Consider the following 23763-nt stretch of genomic DNA (forward strand, 5'->3'; position numbering starts at 1 on the left):
CACTGTAATATTGTCCCTAATAAATTTATGCCCTCTTGTATGACTTTGAATAACATCACAGTGTAAGGAAAATGGGGACAAAGAGCCCTCAACAAATTGTAAGCTCTTCAGGGGCAACGGCTGTATCTTCTTCTTTCTAACTCTTGCCTCCCACCCATCCACTTTATGGGTCACTTAAGATAATTTTAAGCAGGGCGCCTGGGTGGCTCAGCGGGTTAAAGCCTCTGCCTTCTGCTCAGGTCATGATCCACAGGGTCCTGGGATCGAGCCCCGCATTGGGCTCTCTGCTCAGCAGGGAGCCTGCTTCCCTTCCTCTCTCTCTCTCTGCCTACTTGTGATCTCTGTAAAATAAATAAATAAAATTAAAAAAAAAAAGATAATTTTATGCTTGTAAGAGATGCTCAGCAAATACTCCCAATTTTCTATAGGTTGAAGGTTGAAATCTATCTTTCTAATCTATTCTTCTAATTGGAATCTATGTTTCTTGAAGGAGAAGACTCTGATTCCTCCCCTGGATGACTGGCTTATCACCAAAATAAACAGGATTTTCGGAACATTCTGTTTTCTCAATCTATCACACTGCTTTAGAGCAGTCAAACAAAATCCTTGTATTGGGCTACTTTATTTCCAAAAAGTCTGCAGAAATTGCAGACTTGTCCATGTCCAGGATCATGCTTTTCAGATTTAATTATTTTAACTAGTACTGATAAATCATTTCATCTCCTTTAGTTACTCTGGCTGTTCTTTTTGTGCTCAAGAAGGTTGCTTATTTAGAGTAGGAAATAAGGCCCAGGGAGTAGACCATAATTTTCCAGATGTTTTGTTTTCAAGAGCCCTTCAAAGAGAACCAGCCTTTTGGCTTTGCCTCCTCTTAAATGGGGTTTTATGGCTCTGTATTACTTTGCAAATACCAAGGGTCCTGTACCTTATGGCTTGGATAATTTCCTCTTTTGCTAAATATTAATTTTCAGTTTATTTTCTCCAAGTTCATTAGTTAAGGTATTTTGTTTGTGTAAAGTAGTTATTGCTTTTCTTTTTCTTTTCTTTTTTTTTTTTTTAACAAATTCTCCTTATTCCATTTATAAAATTCCAAATTCCAACCCTTCTTAAAAAAGTATTCTGTAAGGGCGCCTGAGTGGCTCAGAGGGTTAAGCCTCTGCCTTTGGCTCAGGTCATGATCTCAGGGTCCTGGGATCGAGCCCCACATTGGGCTCTCTGCTCAGCGGGGAGCCTGCTTCCCTTCCTCTCTCTCTGCCTACTTGTGATCTCTGTCAAATAAATAAAATCTTAACTGAAAAAAAAAAAAAAAATCTTAAGAAAAAAAAAGTCTCTTATAAAAACGTATTCTGTAGGACCTCAGATCTTGGATTTGATATATTTATTATACACTTTTCACTTGTGTTAGTGACATGTTCATGACTTCCTACACCACTGCATTTTCAGAGCTGGATAATGAAAGGAAAGGGAACTAACATTAGTGGAAACTTTCATGCAAGTGTACAAAGTAGGTTGTATTTATCCTTGTTTACAGATCAGCAGCTCGGGGTCAGAGGTTAAGTGTGGTCCAAAATCCCACAGCTAGTAAATAGCAGTCAGGATTCAAGCCACACCTACCTGGTATCGCTACACTTCTGAAAAGGCTACTCCTTTGAGATTCGATTTTCGAATACTCTCTCACTTGAAGGGAACTTTTAGGAACATCATGTGTGCCTTTCAAACCTCTCAGACAGAAGAGAGTATAGTTACTGTGTCCAGGAACAACAAATCCTGGTTGGGTTTAGGAGACGACGAGTTCCTCAGAGCTGGAGGTATTAACAGTGTGTCGTACTTTGTTGAGGACACTAGCAAGTAAGACAAGACAAATGTATGATAACAATGTCTTGTCTTATAATACATTTAGAACATTCATTGATCGAGGGAGGAGGAAGAGAAATAGACAAGAGACAAGTAAGAAATAAGAGAAAACAATTATAACAATGATAAGGAGGACGAGACAAGCTACGACAAGGCTAGGTGAAACCTCAGCTTTCTGATGTTCCTGAACAAAGGAAGGTGAGGAGTCGTTTTCAGGCTTGGGGCAGAGAGGAATAAGGCTCTAGGAAAACCCAGCAGTAGAGATGAAGCCAAGAAGACAAACGATTTTCCCTTTTATCCTCCAGTAGACACACATACACACACACACACACACACACACACACACACACCCACACCCACACACCCCACTTGTGCCGCCAGCCATGTCCCCCTTCACTAGAGAAAATAACCAGACCCAGTCACGTGACTGAGATTCCTTGCCACTCTATTTCACTGTTTGGAGAAACCCATAATTTGCTCTCCTTTGAGAGTAAACCTGAAAACTCCTTATGATTTACAGGGTCCTAGAACACTTGCAAGGAATGTGTACATCGTCATCACACCTGATCCTTGGAAAGGTTGAGTGTGTAAATACAAATATTTCCATTTTTGAAAAGAAAGAAAGTAGGCTTCAAGACTTTTATATGGTAGAGCAGGAACTCTAGGCCATGTTTTCTGACTATGCTCTTTCTCCTTTACTCTTGTTGCTGGAAATCTCTGGTCCTTAAAAACTTAGAATGTTTTATTTTATTTTTTATTTTTTTAAAGATTTTATTTATTTATTTGACACAGAGAGAGAGAGATCACAAGCAGGCAGAGAGGCAGGCAGAGAGAGGGAGGGAAGCAGGCTCCCCGCTGAGCAGAGAGCCCAATGCGGGGCTCGATCCCAGGACCCTGAGATCATGACCTAAGCTGAAGGCAGAGGCTTAACCCACTGAGCCACCCAGGTGCTCCAAAAACTTAAAATATTTTAAATTGAGATACTTTATGCATAGTGAAAAGCACAAATTTCAGTTTACATTTCAGTGACTTGACGGATATACACAGTGTCATCCACACCCCAGTCAAGAGATAGAATGCTGTCTTTTAACATCTATGGTAGCACAAAATCTTGGACCATTGGGCAAACCTATTAAAGAGGAGGAAAACAAAAGCCGTATTTAGGGAAATAAAACTTGAGGCTCCTGGTATACTTAGGTGAGGTCCTTTTGCCTGGAGGGAAGAGGGTAAAGAAGCAGAGAGAGTGCTAATTTTTCTAAGCTAGCCTCTTATGATTTTGTTTAGGTTTCCTGCAAGTTGGTAAGCTTCTCTGCTCTACCTTACACTTTCATATAAGATCGCCCAGGCACATGTGAAAATAAAGAAAAGCATGAGACTGCCCCTTCATTTTTACTTAGGGTTTTGATTTTATTACAGTATTAATATCACACTGCAAAGCTCTTGTTTGCAGTTGCCTAATTAGCCTTATTCATGATGAAAAAAGGACCATAATCCCATCTTAAACTTTCCACAGTGCAGCTCAGTGTTTTCCATTCAGAAGGTTCTCCACTGTAATATTATAATTACACCATTTTCTCAGCAGCATCACCCACTATAATTACAGTCAAAGCTAAGATGATGTTTATAGTGTACCAAAGAGGGTGGAATTGTTTCATGTTAAGTGATTCATTTACCTCTGCTGGTAACAGAAATGTGTAGTAATGGAAGAGTCATGGTCTTACTTACATACAACTCTGAACAGCCACTTTGGACACCAAGAAGCCAAAAAAGAAAATAGAAACCTCAAACCCCAATATGAGAATGCATGGGAAATGTGATTCCTGCTGCGGTGGCCACAATGACTCCTAACTTAAAAATCTAGGATGGGTCAGGTAATGGAGACCAGCATGCCTGTGGGCACTGGGGGACCACTGCTTGATTTACCTCGCCGCAGGGCCTCCCCAAGCACCCCAAGTCAGTTTGCGGGACCCACACCGTGGCAATATTTTCTATCTAGGCTCTGAGGTAGATGATAATGACTCATCCAAGCACAGAACCATTCGTTCATTCATTCATTCATTCATTCATTCATAGTCACGACAGGCCACTTCTAGGGGCCAAGTATACGGCAAGGTACAAAGCAAAAATATCTATTCTCATGGAACTTGACTGCAATGCATTTTAACCTGTCTTTTGCTTATTTACCTGGGTGAATAAAAAGAAAGTTCTTACTTCTACTATGAGGGATGCAGACTCAACCATATTAGCTTACAGGCTGGAACCTTGCCCAGTCAGGTATAGAGAAAGCCACCATTTTCTTAATAGGTGGGCACGGGGCCAGTCTGGCCAGGACAGAAATGGGAAATGAGTGGAACATGCTGGGGCTGGGTTTGCTGGGTTCATTTGTCATCAGCTATGAGACAGTACCTGTCAACTCTGTGACACGGATAGAGGCAGAGACAGACACTTCATTTCCGGTGCCCCGCTCGCTTGCTTGTCCAAAGCCTCTGCTTTACAATGTTTCATAAAACCTTGATGCTCTTTGCCTTATTCTCTCTGTGGAACCTTATACATGGGAGGAACAGAAAATTAACATCGTGGTCAACCATAAAGGATGACTTGATGGGAAGACAGATCGAGGTACAGGTTCTGTGGTTATATGTTAGGAATGATTTCTCGGGTGTATGGAGTTTTGTTCTTTTTCTTTTTAGAACAGGCCAAGTAGGGAACACATTTTGATAGCTTTTAGGCCAACAAGCAGATGCACACAGTACAAGTGATCCTCTCCTTGGTTCTGAGACATCCAGGAGCCGAGTCTAGGGCTCCTAGAGATCAGTGAGTGACACTAAGGGAACTGAAGAGTTTTGGAAATGAAATTGTTATTTTTGGTCATCACTTGGATTTCCTGTAGTTTATGTGAACTTGAATGACTGTGCACTGCTCTCAGCTTCTAGGTTCCTGACTTGGGATTTTGGGGCAGAGGTGAGTAGGGAGAAAGCAGGCCATGTGGTACAGACAAGGGCAGGGGTGGCCATATTCCAAATGTTCTCTGTAGGCTTGTAAATGGCAAGCCTTCAAGCTGTGGCTTTAAGAGCAAATAGATAGAAAGCAGAAATGAGAGAAAGATTCCATTTCAAAAATTGCAACTAACTGGCTCTTTTTTCTCTCCTCTCTCTTTTTGGTTTGTGACTTAATCAAAAGCCTACTGGTTATCTTTCTGATTTCTTGTTTTATGAGTGGTGAGAGGCTAACCCATGGGGGCAGAATATAAATGGTCCACCGCCGTATCATCCTGGAGGCTCTACTGGGACACAGTAGTGTTTACTACAACGTGACTTCGGTCCTAGGAGAATGCTGGCACCAATGTGAGACCTAGAGCAGAGCTCGTGTGCAAGCAAATACCATCATGTTAGATCACGGCAGCAACAGAATCTTTTGAAATTGAGCTTGAAGAGAACTTAGAACCATAGGCTAAAATTTTGAGCCAAGCCATTTATTTTTTCTTTGCCAAATGAAACCAAGGATGCCTTTCAACATTAACTCTCAGGATCACACCCCACAGCATAATACATTAATGCCTAGTTAGCCAGAACACACACATTTTCTGGTTTTCCTACAGCAATTCTCTAAACTGATGTGTTCATGTAATGGCCTTTCCCACTTTTCAGAGATAGCGGTCTGGTTCACTAGTAAGGCTAATTTCATGGGTTTCACTGGGAATGTGAATTGTCTTTACTAGGGGATGGGGATTGAGACTGTTCATGAGGGCTTACTCTACTTTTATTATGGAATTTGTAAATATAACACAAAATTGGAGAGCAAGAAGGGCGCTTGGGTGGCTCAATCAGTTAAGTGTCTACCTTCAGCTCAGGTCATGATCTCAGGGTCCTGGGATCAAGCTCCACATTGGGTTCCCTGCTCAGTGGGAAGTCTGCTTCTCCCTCTCACTCTCCCTCTGTGCTCTCTCTCTCTCAAATAAATAAATAAAATCTTTAAAAAAATTCATTATAGAAAAAAATAGAGAGTATAGCTTAAGGAGCCATGTAAATATATATACATACATATTATATACATATATAAATATAATATATAAATAATATATAAATAAAAATAATGAATATAACAACAATAGTAAAACCTTGTTTATTATTGGTAGTAATAATAATAAGCCATACTTTACTTATCTACTTATCTGTTGGTTTGTTTTTTTTTTTTTTAGTCATTTGCTTTCACCTATAACTATCTACAAGTTTATTTCTAAAAAGTAAGGACTCTTTCATTAAAAAAACAATATTATACCTAACAAATTAATAATGATCCCTCAATATAATTAAATACCCAGTCTGTGCTCAAATTTCAAGAATATCTTAAAAAAATGTCTTTTGACAATTTATTTTTTTCAATCAGGATGTAAACCAGGTCCACACAAAGTCTCTTAAATTGCTCAAATTCATGACATTTCCTCTCTCTTCCATTATGTGATTTTTTTTTTTTTTTGGTTGAAGATAATTTCTTTTAGCTTATTGCATTCTTAGAGTCATTTAAAATGTTCCTCTATCCCTCTGATTTTCCATAAACAGGCAGTAAGACCTAGAGACTTAACCTGATTCAGGTCAACCTTCACAGAAAGACTCCATCATGGTGGGTGCTGCAAACTCCTATATTAGGCACATATAATCTCAGAAAAGAAGTTCCCTGGTCAACTATTTTCAGGAAGTGCTATGGGTTTTGTTTTGTTTTGTTTTTCCTTTCTCTGGAACAATTATAATGCATCAAGCAGATTAGAGAATCTGGGTAATTTTGCAATAAAGAAGCCGTTTAACTTTGCATGTCCTAGCATTTTCTAAGCACAGGAGAAATGATGGGCTCAAACATTAAGGGCAGAGTTCTTTGCAGGAGTGTGCCAAGAATCATTTTGGAGGGGATTTTAGTTTTATTATGTATGTGTAGTGGGTTACCTTGTATCCCCCAAAGATACGCCCAAATCCTAATCCCTAATCTCTGCGAATGTGATCTTTGTTGGGAAAAGGGTCTTTGAAATAGTGGGCAATACTACGCAGTCAATGAATACTCGATCCTATCATTGTTATTATGACATCTTCAACTTATCAAGGTAGTGAGAAATTTTGGACTTTAAAATTTCAGTGCATAAATTACTGTAATTGATCATTGAGAGCTCACTGTAAATCAGTATGTGTATCTGTGTGTGTATATGTTATATGCATGTTATATGTGTATGTGTATCAGCTGGCACATTATTTATCTTTTTTCCCCCTAAATGTTTATTATCATACCTTAAATTTGCCCATTTAAAATCTACAATTCAATGGTTTTTAATAAATTCACACAGTTGTGAGTAAAAAAAAAAAGGAAAGAAAAAGGATCTTTGTAGGTATAATTAAGGTAAGGATCTCAGAATGAGATTATCTTGGGTTAGGGCTCCGAATTCAATGATGGGTGTTTTATAAGAGATAGAAAAGGAGAAAAGACACAGAGACCTAGGGAGAGGCCATTGAGAGAGGCCACTGAAATTGCAGAGAGAGAATGGAGTGATTCATCTACAAACTAAGGACCATCAAGGATTGCCAGCGGTTTCCAGAACCTAGGAGAGAGGCATGGAACAGATTCTCCCTCAGAGTCTTCAGAAGGAACAGACACTGATGACATCTTGATTTCAAACTTCCAGCCTTCACAACTGTGAGAGAATAAGCTTCTGTTATTTTAAGCCACCAGGGTTATGGTAATTTGTTACCTCAGTCTTCGGAAGGTAATACAATACACCTGAGCTCTGTCAGTGCGGGGCTGAGGTAGAACTCTGGCGTCTATATTTACTGAAAATGTCCACAGAGGACCCTGATGGACACACGCTTCAAGAACCACCACTTCTTGGGGGTTGGAGGATTAGTCATCTGCTTCTACTGACATCCTATTAGGATTCTGGGCTCTGGCTCTGGCTTCGGGGGCAAAAACGGAGCCTCCGGCCCTTTATCTCCAGGTCTCTGTTTTTCAAAGAAAGTCATGCCAAGGAGAATATTTTTGGGTTGACCTATAAGAGGTACAGTGGAACTATCACAGGTGATAATGACGGTCAAGGTTGGGCAAGTAGAAGGAGGGAATTCTGGGCCCAAGGAGGAGAAGGGAAACCAGCTTTTATCAGCTGAGTCCTGCAGATCTCACTTGAAGGGAATGCTCATTTTGCAGCCCAAACAAGGCTGAGCTTCCTTCCTTTAAGTAACTGAGAAATCTTGATCTCCTAAGACTTCCAATCCTTGGGCTCAATTTCCTTCTTGCCCTCAGCTGCCTAAGAAGGCTGCTTCTTTCTTTCTATATTCTGTCCATCTGGAAATATTTTATTTCTTTTCCTAATTGTTCCCTTTTCAGCAGCCTAGCTGCCCCAGGTATCTTTTTGACGGACCTCTCGCTCAGGCTTTTTGTCCCTCCAAAAGGAGCTGGAGAGCTGTCTCTAGTCCTTGTCAGCCACTGATGACTTACAACAAGGTATCTGCTCTTAAAAATACCTCAGCAAGGAGAGGTTTGGAAGGCATGAAGGCACGGGGGTATGCTATTCTGCTTTTTCAGTTTCACAGCTTCTCACACCGAGGCTGACTATACTCTGGGAGATTATTTAGTCATGATTCAACCAAGATTATTCAGTCAAAAGCTAGGTTTTGGGGCAGGTACCAAAGAAAAATGTCACGTAGTTCAAAATGCTTGCCTTCATCCAAGAAAGGCAGGGTATTCAGAGTGGGGTGTAGGGAGAAAGGGAGGGTAGGGAGGGTGAGATGGCATCAAAGAGGGTGGGAAATATTTCTCCTCTTTCTATCCATAGACCTGCAGCTCCAGTGCTTGGAGCCGGCCACAGGTCAGCTGTAGCGCGAGTCAACGGGGCTTTCATAGGCCAGCCGGAGGACCTCACTGCTACTTAACAGATTATTTGTTGCTGCTATTAGACATGATCCAGGAAGCCTCCTTAGAGCTGAACTTCTGAAGCAGAAACCAATTTTAAGTTAGAGACGCCATATAAGAGAATCCTACCGATAAAACAGGACACGATTATTGTCAAATGATTCATCCAGACGGTAAATTCCTCGGGACTGAGTATAGTCTAGGAGGAGGTAAAGATGCTCTTTGGAAGAGTAGGAAAAGTTGGTTTTCAGGGCACCCATTTTACTGATCTGTATAGTCTCCTTTTTTCTACACTTGAGGATAGTCTTCCCGGAAAAAGAGGAAGGAAAGGGAACATTCTATTGGTGCCAGACATTTTACCCAATCTTGCCTCTGAAGCAAGTAGGCCGGGCTCTGGGCTGCCCTCCTGCTCTCTTTCCCAGAGTCTGTCTTCCCTGCCTGGAGCCATGTCTTGTCCTCTGGCGTCTGGAGTTCGGCAAGCCCCTCGGGCCTTCCCTTCAATGCTCCCTGCTTCCCTGCCTCTCAAGCGCAAGGAAAAGACATATCCCAAACATTAAAATTTGTTAAATACAGTTTTCTCAAACTGGGCTGTACCTTCTCTGGAGTCTGTGAGATGTATTTTTTAAAAATATATACTCCTCCAACGTGACATATATCTCCTAGATCCAGCCTCCTTCCTATCCCCCCAGAAAATCCAGATGGAGAGAAACTGGAGATGCACATTGGTGAGGGGGTGAGGAGGTAGGTGGGGTACTTCCAGGGCCCCAGGCTGCTGGTACTCTTTCAGGAGCAGTAACAGAGGTAGTAGCCATAGCAGCAGCAGCAAAAACCATCAAATAGCGAACATTCATTCCACACCGACGCTGAGCCAGGAATTCCATGTACAGAAATGTGTATAGGAATTCCATCTGCTCCTCACGATGACCCCCGAGACAGGTGCCGACCTCTCCATTCAGAGATGGCCAAGCTGGAGCTTGTGGCATATTGGCAGGATGCTGGATGCGTCCATGGAAGACAGCTCGTGGTCCCCAGCTCCCCAAACTCCACAGTCCTCATCACACAGCCTGTGACACCAACTGAAACCAGTTAGAATCTGTAAGACTGTCTGATAAGAACAAACACCTCCAAGACTTTCATAGGACCTTCTTGTCTGCTTTTCCCCAGGAGGAAGAAAAGTGGCATAAGAGGAAATGCATCTACTGCTCTCGGGTTTGAGGAAACAATTATGTTTCTCATCGGGGTGTGTGTGTGTGTGTGTGTGTGTGTGTGTGTGTGTGTGTGTGTGTGTGTGTGTACGCGCGCACGCACGTGCTGGGCAGGGCTGGGGTAGCGGGAAGACAAACTCCTGTCGTGAAATTTGTGCTAACACCTCTCCCTCCACTTCCTTTCTGCATTTGCTCTTAAGGAATTCCTAGAACACCATATGATACGCACTGAACAAATATTAAGCTCCCACTCTGTGCAAAGTGCTGTTTAAATGGTGAAGAAAGGGGCAGAGTATATAAAGACAAGGAAGACTATCTCCTTGCTGTCAAAAGACTTACAATCGAGAAGGGAAGACACCAGGTGTACACAAGCCATCTGGGTTCAATGCCAAAGATGCACAACTTCAAAAGCTTTTAGAATTCAGAAAAAGACAAGCTTCAGTCACAGAAAGGATGTTTTCCAGGTGTTTCTCCATTGCTTTGGGGTTTGCCTTGCAGGAGCTTCGTGCGCGAAGTCCTCTGCACGGACAACAGAGTACAGATGGGCTCTCCTGCAAATATTTGCTTTCACATTAATCCAAATTTGGAGTTAAAAATTCTATTTGTTAAGGAATGGTAAGAGAGAATAAAGACGCATTCACAGCTGCTTTTCTGTAACACACGGAAAATCAGAAGTTAACCTGCAGCTGTAAACACACAGTTGCGACTTGAGAACAACCTGAGGCCTCGCAAAAGTGATGCATCTGTATCCTGATGTCTACGGTGATGCGGGGAGCTTCCAGGTTTATGAGTCTCTCACGTTACACCATCTCCTAATGGGAGGTTCTTCTGTCTTTATCTCCAGCATGAATTCAGTGGCAGCAGTTTACAGTTTACAGAAGACTTACAAATCTGCAAAGTCAGGTCTGTCCTCACACCAGAACCATGTAATCTACGGACTGTAACTCTCCCTCAGATAAATATTAGGTGAAAATGATGATGCAGGCAGACGCTGGGCTGCAAATGATGGCCTAGTCCATCCAGCACCAAGCATTTACAGACGCTCAGTGTTCCTTTGATGGCACACTGATGCGAATACGTCCGCCATCACCATCACCATCATAGTCGTCATAAATGCACGAGTCCGTGCGGCCAAGCAGAGACTGTTAATCTTACTCTACAATACAGTGCATTTCAGAACTGACGGTGAAGCAAATTTGCATCTTGTATTCCCATTAAGGTCAGTTACGGACTAGGAAATAATTTTTGATGGGAGATTAAAAGATAAGAAGCAAGACAAACATGGTGACTAGTTGATCCCCAGAGTAGCCACAGACAATCTGAAACAAACAGGCATATTTATTTACAAAGACAAGCATCTAGTCTGAGGACCATAGTTTGCCAACCCCTAGTTTAAGTAACTGTTGACCTCAAAAGAAAATAGTTTATTTCGAATCACAGATGCCAAATGACATGCAAATCAGTTCCTTATAAATCATACGTTTTAAAAAGCCCTTGGAAAGCTGCATAACTTCTTTTCTAAGTGATAAGTTTTGATTTAGTAATGAATCACCTCTTGAGGGGCGCCTGGGTAGATTAGTCGGGTCAACATCTACTTTCAGCTCAACCCATGATCCTGGAGTCCTGGGATCAAGCTCCGCATTGGGCTCCCTGCTGGGGAGGGGGGAGAATCTACTCCTTCCTATGCCCCTCCCCCTGCTGTTCTCTCTCTCTCTAATAAATAAAATCTTAAAAAAAAAATCCCTCACCTCTTGAGTTACTTTTGGTTTAAGTATATATTATTTCATATTGCATATATCTATCATGAAGCACGCTCTTACCTGAACTAGTATTCAATGGCCCCTGTGCTTGAATTCCATAAATCTTCATAAATGTGATGTATCATCTGCTTTTACAGTATACAGATTAATTTGTATTAAGATCAGTGCCCACCGACATAACGAATCCCAGTTTTATCCTCAGCGCACATGGGCACAGTGTCTGAAAAAGTCATGCATCACAAGCAGGAGCTAGTGTGGGCCCAGTTCTGGGGTTCTTTCCCTAGACAGATGCCCATGTGCAAAAACCAGTGTTCCCTTGGGAGCCGTGGTTACAGGGCTGGGGACTCAAAGGTCACAACCAATGTTGTTGGGAGGCTTTCACGTTCTAGAGTCTACAAAGCAGTCCCCACCCACCGAGGTCGCCTAGGGTGAAAGGACGTTGATCTTGGATTTCATCCTTGAAAAATGTGTGTTATGCTTTGGAGGAGAAAAAAAACTAGGAACTGGGTATATGGAGCACACAGAGGCCCAGGAGAACCCTGAGGGAGACGTTTCATCATCTTTCTAAGACTTTTAAAAAAAAAAAATTACTTCTAAGATCAAGGCTTTGAGAGGTTTATGCCCACAGATTTCTAAATATTTTGTTACTGTTTGGATTCCAAAAGACATGAAAGACCCTGACATGTGTCTACAACCAGCCAGGAGCTGCAGGTGCTTGGGGAGGCTGGCCTTGAACTGTGGGCTTAGTCCCCACCGCAAAGAGTTCACGAACACTGGCCTCAGCATACACACAGTGAATAGGTCTCTTGGAAATTAAGTAGTAAATATCTCCTTACCACTGACACTGATTAGGGCTGAGCAAATTGCTTGGAGCTGAAGGAGGATAAAAGAGTTAAGGCCTAATATTTATCTTACAAAGAATCCTCGTCTCCCGACAATTACATGTGAACACAGGACTGTGTATGAGGATAATAATAATCATAACAGGACACTAAGACCTGAAAACGAATGGCAGACACTATCTGGGCATTTCAGGCTAGAAAAAAGTCCCTGCCAGGGCCACATTTTGTGGTAATTGAACACTTGTTATGTGAATTATCCATAATACACCATTATCTACGCTTTCTTTTGCTTCTCTAGGGACAGGTACAAAGTAGTGCTCTGACAGTATCTTCTTCCCTTTCATGTTGGTCGGTTACAAGGCTTAGGAAAGCTGTTTTCCTTGTACCTCCATTGCTTCTCGTGTGAAGTGCATCATTCTACCCGTCTTCCTCCTACTTCAGAGAAGCAAGGAAGGGGGGAAATAGCAACTGCAGGATGCCTTGCAGTATCTGGAGATTAGTCAGGAAGGGCCACCACTAGTCTGCGTGCGAGAGAGAGCCAACATAAACACGGTTTCCTTAAAAGGGATCGTAATAATCTGTGTTTACTTACTGCGTCGTTTACTGAATTATTTATAAACAGTAGCCTGTCAAGAATTCAGCGTCGGCTTCCATGTCTGAACAGCTCTCCAGAGCATGTCCAAGCTCACATTCTTTGTTACAGAGAAAGGCTGCACTGTCTAAGATGCGGCCCTGCGGGGACACACGCTCTCGGCGGGGTGTTCATTATGGCTACATTGTCCACTAGCCAGCCCTCGATGAAGATGGACCCTTCACTGTGTGTCCTTTGGGCACGTCACCTGCCAAGGGGATAGGGGCCTGGCTCCTGCCTGAGACGGGGAAAGTGGTAGGTCCCAGGCAGGAGCCAGGCCCCTATCCCCTCAGCAGGTGACGTGCCCAAAGGACATACAGTGACGGCACAGAGAGGTCCTGTGGCAGATCCCAAGACTAGACTGTGACCCCAGGGCCTGTGACCTGAAGTTAAGGATCTGTGGAAGGCTTTCTGGGAAAGACGGTATGTGTTTATAGTAACAGAGAAGAGAAATTTCTTTCCCTGTACAGTTTTAGCCCTCTCCCTTCCTCAAGCCTGCTGAAGGGCATGGAGGTGCTCTGTGATAGCCAAAGAGTAATTAAGATATTGGGGGAAACCTGTTTTTTTGTTTGTTTTTATTTTTGGGTGTGTGCATACAAAACCCAACAACTATTCATTAAACACTTGCATGTGCTGGGTACATCCCAGGTACTGTGGGCTACAAGGATGTGTAAGGTGTAGCCCCTCCCCCTGACGAGAGAACAGTCTCTTCCAAGAGACTAGAAAGTGTACCAAAGAACCCACAAGGTTGAAACAAAGGACCGGAGATTAAGGCCCAAATTGAGTGCAGGACATTTCATCCAGGTCAATCCTAATACTTACTGGAATAAACTAAGGGCCATGAGAGAATACAACACACATCATGGCCAGGTGCTAATCGAACTCTTTTAAATATATCAACACTTGTAATTCTCACAACAACTATGAGGTAGGTACTACTCCCATCCCTATTTTATTAAAAAATTTTTTTTTATTTTATAAAGATTTTATTTATTTATTTGACAGACAGAAAGAAAGCATGAACACAAACGGGGGAGAGGCAGGCAGAGGCAGAGGGAAAAGCAGGCTTCCCACTGAGCAGGGAGGCCGATACAGGACTCGCTCCCGGGACCCTGGGGTCATGACCTCAGTCCGAGGCAGACGCTTAACCGACTGAGCCACCCAGGTGTCCAGCATCTCTATTTTAGACATAAACACACAGAACAAAACAGAACCAAGGTATAGACAGCTTATAAAACTTAGGGAAGTTCATTCAGGAAGTCTGTGGTAGATTGGGACAACGGCCTGTCTTGTTATCAGAGCGAGTTTTTTCTAGTCCTGGGTTCTATACTCTCTTTCCTTAAGAAAAAGCGAGAAAGGCCTACAGAGATTCCAAAATGGAAGTACTCATCCTCTGATGGGATGCTTTAAATATGCTTTAAAAACAAAATCCATGAAGGATGTCCTGACTCAGAGGAAAGAGGAGGGAATTTCTGGCGAAGGGGTCCATGGGAAAGGATATGATGAAGCAGGAAATGCAGGGATGCAGACATGGGTGTCCACAGTATACAAGAGAGAGAGGGCTAGAAAAGCACGGAGGATCCATGTCATGGACCTTCTTGAATGCCAGGGAGAGGAGTTTATTAATATCCCAAAAAGCCAGGGCAGGGGGCTCCTGAAGGCGATGGGGCAGAAGAACCACTGCATCACATGTAGGCAGGAAGAAGGAATATGGGAGCAGAGAGCAGGATGGCTCGGAATAGGGAAAAACGGGAGGTTAAGAATGAGGAATGAGCAGGTGAGGATGGAAGTCCACCTAAGAACAGAAGATGATAAGGACCTGCAGAGATGACGACGTCTACACCCAATTTCTGTCTCATCATCACGTTTTTACTGAAAAGTAGCCCATGATTATGAAGGAAGTTGTTCGTGAACTTCTCAGACTTTAAGCAATTCATGTGTTGTGTGCATCTAAGAGGCTAGCCTTCTGGAATGCTTTCAAAACTTAAGTCTGACCTCAGTCATTGATATGTGTGTTCAGAATGCCTGTTTTCATAAAACCTTGAACTAATTTATGCTCCAAATGCCGGTCAGTGAGACGTCTGTATTTTTTCCAGTTGGATATTCATTTTGTTTGTTCGTTTTTTATTTGTTTATTTTCAGAGTAACAGTGTTCATTGTTTTTGCACCACACCCAGTGCTCCATGCAGTACGTGCCCTCCCCATTACCCACCACCTGGTTCCTCAACCTCCCACCGCCCTGCCCCTTCAAAACCCTCTGGTTGTTTTTCAGAGTCTCCAGAATAGACCACATACTGGGTCACAAAGCAGGACTCAGCCGATACCAAAAGACTGACATTATTCCCTGCATATTCTCAGATCACAATGCTTTGAAACTGGAACTCAATCACAAGGAAAAGTTCAGAAGGAACTCAAACACTTGGAAGCTAAAGACCACCTTGCTTAAGAATGCTTGGATCAACCAGGAGATCAAAGATGAACTTAAACAATTCATGGAAACCAATGAGAATGAGGACACCTCAGTCCAAAACCTATGGGATACAGCAAAGGCGGTTCTAAGGGGGGAGAATACATAGCCATCCAAGCCTCCCTCAAAAAAATTGAAAAATCCAGAATACAGCAGCTGTCTCTACACCTTAAAGAACTGGAGAATCAACAACAAATCAAACCAACTCCACACACAAGAAGGGAAATAATCAAGATTAGAGCAGAGATCAATGAGGTAGAAACCAGAGATACAGTAGAACGTATCAATGAAACTAGAAGCTGGATATTCATTTTAATTTAAAGTGGAAATGCCACTGATCACAAGATTTACTCTTTCAGAGAAGATGTAGTAAATTCAGTGAAAAGGAATGACTTAAACATGAGAGGGAAAGAAAAAATATTCAGAAAGATATGCAGGATGTCTGTCTGTCAATGCTGTTGAGCAACAGAATTAGGTTTATGATTTGCACCTAAAGGCACAGGAACTTGGGGGTTGATGGTTCCTGCTGTCCACACAGCTAGAATGTGCTTCCATCACTGACTCACGACAGGAAACCCATCCGGAGGGGACTTTGGGTTTCCTGGTACAGAGGTGTTAGGCAGGCACATGGGTAGTGGTTCCAAATCTGGAGACAAAGTGCAGCCTGTGTGACTGAGCAGGGAGGGGACAAAGAGGCGCATACTTAGGTGAGACTCTGATCAGTGCATACCCCTCATCTATAGTTGCCATACTACAGCCTTTGCCTGGAAGGAAGCTGTCCTTGGAGCAGAAACCATTTGAGTCCCAAGAGTCCTTTCCGTGCCAGAACACATAGGGGTGATGGATGTGTCATTAACACAGGTGGGGAGATCTGATTCTCTCTGACGGCTCCAGCCAGCCAAGAGGCTCCACAACAAGGGGTGTCTGTGGGACTTGCCAAGTGTGGGGAAGGATGGTAACCAGGGAGCTGTTAAGGCTGCTTCCATTTAATTAACTTATTTGCAATATCATTTATTCCTTACAGTGTTTAAGGTACCATTTTAGGTGCTACGAGTTACACAACTATGAATAAGATACAGCTTGTTTGCAACCCAGATGGGGAGATGAGAGAAATATGCAAGGAACTCTACTGCCGAGCAGCCTCTGATCTATTCCTTAAAAGTGGTGCAAACTAGCACGATCTCTCTTGAAGACAAGCATGGAGAAGGGAGGCACTGTCTCAGGCCAAGGGTCAGAGCGTCCCCAATGAGCTTTAAAGTATGGGCAGGGTTTATAGTTCCAGAATGCGGGGTGAGGTGGCAGGAGGATTGTTCTGGAAGGTGGGCTGACATGAGCAAAATCCCAGAGGAGAACTAAGTAGTGTAGACTTATCAGCTGGGGTGAAGGATGTTGGATTTCAGTGTCTTAACACAGGTTTGCAGTTTGAAATTTGGGTTGTTTAGAGCAGAGTGGTATGTTGGGCTCTTAAAATTGTCACTGGCATACAAGAAAGGAGAGATGAGTGGGGGCAGGAGAGGGAGGCAGACAGTGATGAAGGAGTTACTGCAATAGCCCAAGAATAAAGTCAAGGGGGCCCGCAGAGGTGGGCGGCATTTATTTCTGTCAGCTCAGTTCTGGGTAGAATTTTTTCTGAAAGAGTTGTAATTTTTTTCCCCCTCCGTGGGGATTTTGCTTTGAATCTGAGAATTTAAAAAAGTGCAGAGAGGAAACGTATGACTTAAAACTGCATAATGACAGGACGTTTCATGTTCAACACTGGCTTGTGTAAAAGTATCTCCTGAGTGAGAATAGAAGCTCCCTGATGTCAGGACACCATCTTCCACATTCCCTTCTTCCCCAGACCACAGAGCTGGTGCTGGGTGTGCAGCAGAGAGGCAAATGCTTGTCAAACAGTGACAGTGTACAAGGTGAGGTGACGTGAGCAGCAGGGTCTGTCACATCTCCGTGAGATGCTCAGATGACAAAGGTGGCCGTGTGTCCAAGCCTGTGCTGTGTGGAAAGTGAGCGCTGACAGACACATCCACCAACAGGGTTAACTTTATCCAGTCAGTGTTGGAATGGAGGGGAGCTAACTTTTGATCAGGGCGAGCTAGAAGGACAGTATTCCTTTTTGTGTGGGCAGGTCAGTATCTACATGATACGTCGCAGATGAAAGATAACTAGGATTCTTGCTTATCACAAAGACAGAAAGTCAACATATGTCAAACGATGTAGCAGGGGTTTCTTCATACCCAGAGGTTGTACCACAACAAGGCCCCATGCTTAGGTTCCTCTCCCCATGACTTCACAAAGAAGATGGAAAAAAAACTGTACCCCCCTTGGGGGAAAGGGAAGGGCAGCGTGCTATGTTTGTGTGTGGAGGACGGACAAATGTGGGATGCAACGTGCACCCATCAGTAGAACGTTCTCCCTTTGTGAGTTTTTAACTTTAATTCTAGTATAGTCAGTGCACAGTGTTAGTTAGTTCCAGGTACACAATATAGTGATTCAAAAATTCTATTCATAGGAAAACATTTTTAACTGATTCCTTCTCATTTCCTTGCAGGAAGTAGCAATAAGTCACATTGTCTGCCGCATGAAGGCTTTGAAATATACTGCCTGGGATTACCCAAACATGACCAAAAAGGCACCTTTTTTATAACCCCTCACATTAGTTAGGGAGCAGATGAACATGTCAGAGGCTTCTAAAACGGAGGGTTGTAAAGAGTTTGTGGCCTGGCACGACGGTCAAGTGGATGCCACTTGCAAAAACAGCACTAACCCTCCCTCTGAGTCACCTCCAAGGATTTACATCTCATTTTGAAATTTACCCTCCAGTTACGTCATAAAATCCAAATTACGGCTCCATGACTCCGGAACAGCCAATGGAACAGCAATGGTGGAAGCTCAGTTAGGCATACGGTCTTCCCTTCCTTTACTGTGTCATGAGGACTCCGGCACCTACGTCAAATGATGAGAAAATCCTTCCCTGGAATTTGGTTAAAGGCACCTGTAACTGATGAGGATTTGTTTTAGGTCATGTGAGGAATTTAGAAGAAGCATAAAAAGTGGGTCTTGTCTTCAAGCTCAACGTAATCACTTCGTTCACGCAGCCCACACAGCTCCTTGAGTTCCGCACACGGTACTACCATATACGCTCAAGTCCCACTGAGGTCCATCTATCATGCAGCAACGGACAAAGTTTCATGGGAACAAGGAGGCAGAATGAGTCTTTGGTCTTAGATAATTTAGAGAAGCTTCCCCACAGAGCTGATGTCTGATGTCAGAGGACAAGAGGAAGATATGCAACGGCATTTTAAGGAGAAAAGATAGCTCACTTGAAGGCAGAGTTTTGGAGCATAAGATGAGATGGTTGACAACTTTAACTGTCAGTGCGATCACGAAGTATAGAAATATATCAAACCATAATAACGATATAATACCCGATTTGTAAAAGGAGGCAGGTTCCTAAAGTCAATAAACTATCGTCAACAAACATTGTTGGTCCACAATGTTATTTACTCTTTTTTTCCTTCTCATTAATTTGGCTTTACTTAACTTCTAAGGATAAGCAAATCAGAGAAATAAAGCAGTAGCCTTGAAGTGAGCCTGAAAAAGACATCCTTTAAAAAAATATATTTTTTTTACTTATTTGTGCAATTTCCATCAGTCCTTCATCTGGGTACCAAATCTCAAATACAGCAAAGAGAGGATGGCAGCTTGAATTACAGTGAAGCATGGACAAGATCACTGCTGACAGAAAAAGGACTGAAATTCTTACTTGTCCCTGGGCCTGGATTAACTCTTTGCAGACTCTGGGATGCTCTGCCAAGGATCGCTGGTGTGACTGGAACAGAGAGAGAAGAAAACCATTAGTCACCCCTGTCAAAATGGTCTGATGTGACCCCGTTACAATTTCACTTTCCAGTGACAAAATGTGACCTGGCTCAACATCACAATACTTCTCGTCCTTGTTTTCCATCTTTCTTTTTAAAATTAAAATCACACCTACCCTCTAAAAAGAACTCATAAATATCAGAGCACATGGAAACCCAGGGTTAGTCACCTCTGGTCTCACGGCTAGATGTGGTCAGGAACAATGCAAAAATGCCTTCCTAGAATATTCAAGTCCAAGCTTGAGTCTTGCTAATGAAAATGGAGAGGCACATAAGATGTTTTTTTTTCCCAAAACCGTATTAAAAAAACAGTTTGGTCAAACAAGTTTATTCTTGGAAATAAACATGTGAGCAATCCTGGGAATGGGGAAGGGATGAGGGGAACTGAAAAGTTAGCACGGACACAGAGCTTTGTGACGTGAGATGGGCAATGAGTCATCAAATCTAAAAGCAGTTATAAGTCTATGGATACTACTATTAAGTTGCATTAAAAATGAGAAGAACAGAAAAGGACTAGTGTAGCTGTTATTGAACTGTTGAACCTGGCTGTTTTGATACGAGAGTATGCAACAGTTATCTGGGCTAGGTGGAGAGGGGCTTTTTCTAGGATTCTACACCTCCTTAGAGGGGCGATGTGGTCCAGGCTCACAATGAACTCTGAGCCTCACCTGAAAGCAGGGAAACTGCTGATGCTTCTGGCCCTTGGGGTAGAAATCCGCAAAACAACGCTAAGACATCTTTCTCCCATTATAAAAATAGGGCGAGGAACAAAACAAAGGTGCTCTGGGCAGGGAGCTGAAATTCCTGTCCTCCTGAATTTCAGAGGCAGGTGGGTCCTGCCCACCCGCCCAGATCCACTTTTCAGTGGCCCTTTTCACTAGCCCCTCCCACCTAGCTACCAGCAGGAAGCCACTCTTGGGGCTGGTGTTCATGGTAATAGAACCCAACAGATGAAGTTAAAAGCCTCTCATTAAACTCCGCACAATTCTAATCTTTGTAAGCCTTTCGGTCTCAGCATATTAGTGAGGGCATTTTTCCAAGTGAAGTTAGGCTTTGGGGGTTTTGTTGAGTTCATATTTTAAATCCTGTACAAATATGAGTTCTGAAAGTATTTCTTTTTATTCTCTCTCTAAGTTTGAATATTAGAAACTCATTTGCTGCCAAATGCAATAAAGAATTATGACAAAAAGCAAACAGAATACACATTTACCTAGAGTCGCTAATCTATTACACATTGATTTTTAACATGCTCAGAAGGAAAACTGCATTTTATGGAAATCCCCTCAAGGCTAACTGACTAGATGTCTTGAGAGCCTAAGTCTTTATTACTACCATCATCTAGAACTTGTCCTCCTCCAATTCCTTGCTACAAACCAGAGAACACTTTGTTTTATGACCCTTTGCCTTAGGTTAGGCACTAAAACATTCTTCTCAGTTGAGGTTTGGCAAGTTTACATAATTTCTAACTGCAAATGACCTGTTTCACGGACAACTGTATACACCTTGAGAAACATCTGGTAGCTCAAAGGAAGAGTAAAATTAAGTCAATCATGGGAAGTCATACAGTCATATGTGTTACTTGAGTCAAAAAATTATCCAGCAAGTGTGTCTCAATTTTCAGCTTGAAACTGGGAACACTTAATGGACACCATTTTCCAGGCACAGATCAGCAGCAAAGCTGACAAATTTCTCCAGAATGATGACTGAGATGGAATGTGGGGGTCAATTATGAGGCCCCAAGGGAGCGTGCAGAGCCAAACCTCGACCCGGAAATGCCTGGGGAGCCCTGGCCACCCCTGACTCCTCACAAACCAGGATTTTGCTTTCCTTGCAGACAGACATCTGGTGCTTTCCTCTTTATGATATCAGCATTTGGTAACATTTTCATAAAGCAAAAAGTCCTCCTCAGTTAACACTCTCCACGATATGTGATGAGTCAAGACATAAAAGGAACAAATGGTGTCCTCAAGGGAACACCGCAGATTTGCGCCAGCCCCAGGAGGGTGCTGTTTGCAAAAGCAAACACGATAAATAAATGTGTCTTCTTAGCAAACAGAGGGGTCATGCTAAGTTGCCAATATTAATTAGCGTCAAAGCTGTCCTTCTGTCTGTATGTGCAGAGAAGTGTGGGAGAAACAAACACGGGGGGTTTAACAATAAGTAGTTAATGAAAACTCCAATATATTTAATATAGGAGCTTTTAAGCGCCGGTGCCATAAAAGAGATCAGCTAGAGCCCCTGCCCTCAGAGAGCTCACAGTCTTCTGGGCGGAAGGAGTGGCCAAGCCATGGGGTGGCCCTTAACTTCCGGGGGAGGGGGACTCCTTGAGACAGGTACTGAACTTGGGATGAAGAGGCAACCGAGAGAAAGGGAAAGGCAGCTGGGGCCAGGGGAACTGCTGCACCAAGGCCAAGGTGAGACACATTCTGGGCAGGTAAAGAGCTCTGATCTGTCTGTTGGGAGTGGGCAGAGCACAGCTGAGCTGGGGGAGAAGTCAGGGGCACCTTAGGGATGGTCTTTCCAAAGAACTTAATATTGATCCTGCAAACACTGGAGAAATCCTGCCTTCCAGTGCCCTGAGGCAGAGCTCCTCACGGTGGACCTGCCCAAGAACAGGATCCCAAGACTAGAACTAATTGCCTTCTAATCCTTCTTACTTATGCCCAACCTGGTACTCAAGTTCCCAACTATGGCACATATCTGAACCTGTTTCTCCATCTATAAAGTGGGGACAATGACAGCATCTATACATGCAACATTCAATTCAGTTAGTACACACCGCATACCAAATACAGAATATAAGTGCTTAGTAAATGTCAGATTTTTTTTTTTTTTTTTTTTTTGAGGAAGGAGGGGAGAAGAAGAAGGAGAATCTTAAGCAGGCTCCACGCTGAGTGCCGAGCCAGACATGGGGCTTGATCTCACAACCCTAAGATCGTGGCCTAGACCAAAATCAAGAGTCGGATGCTTCACTGACTGAGACATTCGGGTGCCCCAATGTTAAATATTCGTATCATAGCTATGATTATTGTCAGTTATTATTGCTAGCCACTACCCCTGAAAGCAAGGCACATCTTTTCCCACAGAGATCTCGACAGCATTTTTACACTCGACCATGTGAGCCTAGGGCTTCCCACTTATGAGGAGAGAATGCTGCCCTAAGCCCAGTGAGACCCCCACTACTTACATGTGCTGTGCAGTCTGTATGTAGGCAGCGAGACTCTGGGGGAAGTGATTCCAGTGGCGTAGGGGATGGAAATCGACTCGTGTCCAAGATTCAGCCTGGGACTAAATGCAGTCACTCCCAGCTCTTGTAATCTAGTGACTACTCCATCGGGACGGGAGCTGGATTGAGAGGATCAGTGTTCTGGGGAGTACTGTAATTTACCCGTTGTGCAGTAATGGCATCTAGAACCAGCCCCAGATCAACTCTATTGACACAAGTAAGTAAACCAAGGTACTGATCACAGCAACCATTTTACACGTGACGAGACATAACGTAAAGGGCCTCGCACGTTGGCTGCCATAAATCAAGCCTTGGTTACCGTCAGCTATTGTTATCACTACTAGCTTACGATAACGATAATAATGATGTAAGTGCTATGAAATCTCTACCTCAAGACTTCCTCTGACTGTGATCATCATTTTGCGATCCATTCATCCATCAGATTACGTTGTACACCTTAAACACACACAATGTTTTATGTCAATTTTATCTCAACAGAACCGGGAAAAAGAACTTCTCCTGACAGCTTTTGCTTTCTCCTTCAGGCAGGTTAGTTGTTCTCCACCCAACAGCCCTGGATATTAACTTTTTTTTTTAAGATTTTATTTATTTGACACAGAGAGGGAGAGTACAAGCATCCGGAGCAGCAGAGGGAGAGGGAGAAGGAGAAGCAGGCTCCTTGCTAAGCAAGGAGCTCAGTGTGGGGCTCGATCCCAGGACCCCGGGATCATGACCTGAGCTGAAGGCAGAGGCTTCACTGACAGACCACCTAGGCACCGCTACATATTGCCTTTGCACCCCTTGAGGTCACTGCTCCCTTGCCTGTGCCCCGAGACGCACAGTGAGTTCCTTGAGGTGGGTATTTCATCTTTGTGACCTCCGTGAGGAGCACACGCCATGACACCTTGTAGAATCACAGTGTTTGCTAAATAAATGAGGCAAATGAAGACGAATCACAAATCCTTTAAACTTTGGGGCTAAAAGGGAATCAAATAAAAATAATCTGTTCTCAGCAAAT

At 43.2% G+C, this 23763-nt stretch overlaps 1 protein-coding gene across 5 annotated transcripts in view; it reads right to left on the bottom strand.

Moving 5' to 3' along the window:
* GHR (growth hormone receptor) overlaps positions 1-23763 on the bottom strand; it is a 269116-nt gene that overhangs the window by 55723 nt on the left and 189630 nt on the right. For all 5 annotated transcript variants that reach the window (XM_045999831.1, XM_045999832.1, XM_045999829.1 and 2 more), the window contains one exon: positions 19405-19470. In XM_045999831.1, the coding sequence (XP_045855787.1) occupies positions 19405-19470 (66 nt within the window). The remainder of the gene's footprint in view (positions 1-19404; positions 19471-23763) is intronic.

The sequence above is a fragment of the Meles meles genome, chromosome 3, assembly GCF_922984935.1.
Source record: "Meles meles chromosome 3, mMelMel3.1 paternal haplotype, whole genome shotgun sequence".
Lineage (NCBI taxonomy): Eukaryota > Metazoa > Chordata > Mammalia > Carnivora > Mustelidae > Meles > Meles meles.